Source organism: Panthera uncia, chromosome C2 (assembly GCF_023721935.1).
Source record: "Panthera uncia isolate 11264 chromosome C2, Puncia_PCG_1.0, whole genome shotgun sequence".
Lineage (NCBI taxonomy): Eukaryota > Metazoa > Chordata > Mammalia > Carnivora > Felidae > Panthera > Panthera uncia.
Window position 1 is genome coordinate 153,459,575 of NC_064810.1, and position 3,618 is coordinate 153,463,192.

The 3,618-nt window shown below is 50.8% G+C and overlaps 1 protein-coding gene across 3 annotated transcripts in view; it reads left to right on the forward strand.

Moving 5' to 3' along the window:
• Positions 1-2,871: 2,871 nt before the first annotated feature.
• CRTAP (cartilage associated protein) overlaps positions 2,872-3,618 on the forward strand; it is a 23,815-nt gene continuing 23,068 nt past the window's right edge. The window contains exon 1 of one of the 3 annotated variants that reach the window (XM_049629070.1): positions 2,872-3,563. In XM_049629070.1, the coding sequence (XP_049485027.1) occupies positions 3,093-3,563 (471 nt within the window). In that variant the 5' untranslated portion in view covers positions 2,872-3,092. The remainder of the gene's footprint in view (positions 3,564-3,618) is intronic. The other 2 variants (XM_049629071.1, XM_049629069.1) reach the window with 2 other exon arrangements.

Sequence of the window (3,618 nt, forward strand, 5' to 3'; positions counted from 1 at the left end):
AGATTGAGAAGTTGTTATGTGTAGCCGGGATTCTTTCATTTTCCCCTGCTATAAAATATTCTCCTACGCACACATACTTAAAAAAAAAATCCACTCTTCTGCTTATAGGGCAGGTTACTTCCGCTTTCCGCTATTTATAACAGTGTTGCTGTATCTTACCAAAAACACTTATTACTAAAAAAAAAAAAAAAAAATGAAGTGGATAAAATGGACATGACTTTAACCAAGTAATCCAAATTAACATTGCTGCTAAGGGCAGACGTTGTGTTCTGCCCATGTGACACTTGAGAAGAATGCAGTATCGCTTCTGTGGTGTTCTAGTCAAGCACTTAATATGTATCTAATCGTGGAAAACATCAGGGAAGTGAAAGACCTTTTATAAAATAACTGGCCTGTATTCTTTTTAAAAATAGACTTTATTTTTTAGAGCCATTTTAGATTCGCAGCAAGATTGAATGGAAGGTACAGAGACTTTCCATATACAGGACTGCCCACCCCTCCTCGGTTCACAACCCTCTGGGGAGCTTCCCGGGTGAAATATGAAACCAGCCTCTGACTGCAGATGGCAGGGAGAGAGAAGGAAAGAGGCAGGCCACTCCAGGCTGGTAGGTGGCAGTTTTAATCGGCAAAGGGATTAATACAAGGCAGCAAGATGAGTGGATCCCTGCCCACGCCCACCACATACAAAGAGGCCTCACCTGGATTTAGTCAAGTGCACTGTGCAGGTGTTCTCAACACCACATTGCTATCTCGAGGGGGTATCGTTGGAGCGGCTTCTGGGAGCAGAAAAGGCAAGTGGGACCCACGTTCTAAGACAGGGAGGCAGATGAGGAGCCTCCTGGGTCCAACTCACAGGTTGATAGCAGTCACGTCTTTTGGATGCCCTCCCCCAGCACCCCTGCCACCACATGTGCACAGCCTTCCCCACTGTCCAAAATCTGCATCAGAGTGGTACATCTGTTACAATCAGTGAAGCTACATTAACACATCATGACCCAAAGTCCACAGCTTACATCAGGGTTCACTCTTGGTCTCGTACATTCCATGGGTTTTGACAAAAGTATGATGACACCTATCCACCATTATAGTTTCACTGCCCTAGAAATCATCTGTGCTGTGCCCACTCATCCCTGCCCACCCCCCCCAAGTGCCTGGCAACCTCTCATCCTTTTCTGCCTTCATAGTTTTGCCTTTTCCAGAAGGTCATAGAGTTGGAAACACAGTATGTAGCCTTTTCAGATTGGCTTCTTTCACTTAGTAAAGTGAATTTATGTTTCCTCCATGTCTGTTCGCGGCATGATAGCTCATTTCTCGTTAATGCTGAATAATGTTCCATTGTCTGGATAAATTATACAGCTTCTTCATCCTTTTACCTATTGAAGGACATCTTGTCTGCTTCCCAGTCTTGACAGTTATGAATAAAGCTTCTGTAAACATTTGTGTGCAGGTTTTTTTATATAACAATTTTTAACCTTATTTATTTATTTTGAGAGCGAGCGAGCATGAGCTTGAGTAGGGAAGGGGCAGAGAGGGGAGACAGAATCCCAAGCAGGTCCCGAGTTCTCAGGGTGGAGCCCGACATGGGGCTCGAACTCATGAACCCTGCGATAATGACCTGAGCCTAAACCAAGAGCCAGATGCTTAACCCACTGAGCCACCCAGGTGCCCTCGTGTGCAGGTTTTTGTGTGGGCATTAATTTTCCCCTCATTTGGGTAAATACTAACAAGTGTGATCAATTGCTGGTTGGTGTGACAAGAGTGCATGTAGTTTGGAAAGAAGCCTCCAGACTGTCTTCCAAAGTCGCATTACCATTTTGCGTTCCCACCAGCAACGAATGAAGAGTTCCTGCTGCTCTGCATCCTTATCAGCATTTGGTGTTGTCAGTATTTTGGGTTTTGGCCATTCCAGTAGTTGTGTAGTGGCTCGCATTGTCGTTTTGGCCTAGAGTCTTGAATAATGTCAACGGCATAATGAGAAAAGCTGAAGAAAAGAAAAGCTAAAAGATTGGAGACCACTACATAGAGGAGACAAAATGGATTCTGGACTGCAGCCTGTCTCCAGGGAAAAAATGTGCACGAAAGACATTATTAGAACAGTTGACAAAGCTGGAATAATGTATCAATGTGAAATTTCCTGGACTGGATCGTTGTCTGTAGATTTGCTTTTAGAACCTACAAACTGACAGATTAAGGGCCAAGTGGGCTTGATGTATGCGACTCTCTTGATGTATGTACTCTCAAATGATTCAGGGAAAAAAAAACCCTATAAATAAAATAGAGGAAATGTGGTGTAATATTAGCAATTTATGAATGTGCATCATGGATACATAGGAGTTGTTTGTACTATCCGTGCAACTGTTCTGCAAATTATTTAAAAATAAAAAGTTTAAAGCATTAGAAAAATAACAGGTCTGCCTTTAACATCCCACCCCTATCTCTGGATACATACAAGTTTCTCCAGCATATTCGTGAAGAGTGGAATCGCAGACTGAAGGTGTGTACATCTTCAACTTGATCAGCTGAATAGTTTACGAAGGGTCACTGACATCCGCATTAATTCTGTTTATCCATCGTCTTCCTCTCACTGAGAGGTAAGGTCGTTGGCAGTGCCACCAAGGTGTATAGGCCTTGGACCCGCGGCATCAGCCTCACCAGGATGCTGGCTAGAAATGCAAATGCCCAGACCCTCACCCCAGACCTTCTGAGTCGGAAACTCTGGGGCACCGCCTAGGAATCTGCGTTTTCACAAGCGCTCTAAGCGATCAAAAGGTTTTAAGCGGCGCTGCGATCCGCTAGGGCCGCGTCCGGCTTGCAGACCGCCAGCTCCAAACAAATGAACAAAGGAGCCCCCAGAGCCCGGTGCAGAACCGGAGGGCAGCGCGCCATCCCCAGGGCACCCTCCCCCGCGCGGGCAGCTTCTCCCGGACCCCCCGGCCGGGTGGTTGGGTGGGGGAGGGCGCAGGACGGGGCGGGCCGGAGGCTGGTGTCCCCGCCTCCCAAGCCTTGGGCTCGCCGCGTTGCGCAGTCCTCCGCCTTCCTTGCCTTCTCGTCCCCTTCCTTCCTTCCTTTCTTCCTTCCTTCCGCCGGGCGCGATGGAGCCGGGACGCGGGGCGGCCGCGGCGCTGCTGGCGCTGCTGTGCGCAGTCTGTGCGCTGCGCTGCGGGCGCGCCCAGTACGAGCGCTACAGCTTCCGCAGCTTCCCGCGGGACGAGCTGATGCCGCTCGAGTCGGCCTACCGGCACGCGCTGGACCAGTACAGCGGCGAGCACTGGGCGGAGAGCGTGGGCTACCTGGAGATCAGCCTGCGGCTGCACCGCCTGCTGCGCGACAGCGAGGCCTTCTGCCACCGCAACTGCAGCGCCGTGCCCCAGCCCGAGCCGGCCGCCGGCCTCGCCCGCTACCCCGAGCTGCGCCTCTTCGGGGGCCTGCTGCGCCGCGCGCACTGCCTCAAGCGCTGCAAGCAGGGCCTGCCAGCCTTCCGCCAGTCGCAGCCCAGCCGCGAAGTGCTGGCCGACTTCCAGCGCCGGGAGCCCTACAAGTTCCTGCAGTTCGCCTACTTCAAGGCAAGTCGGCCCGCCCCGCCTCCCGGGCCCCGCCCCCGGGCCCGGGCCCCGCCCC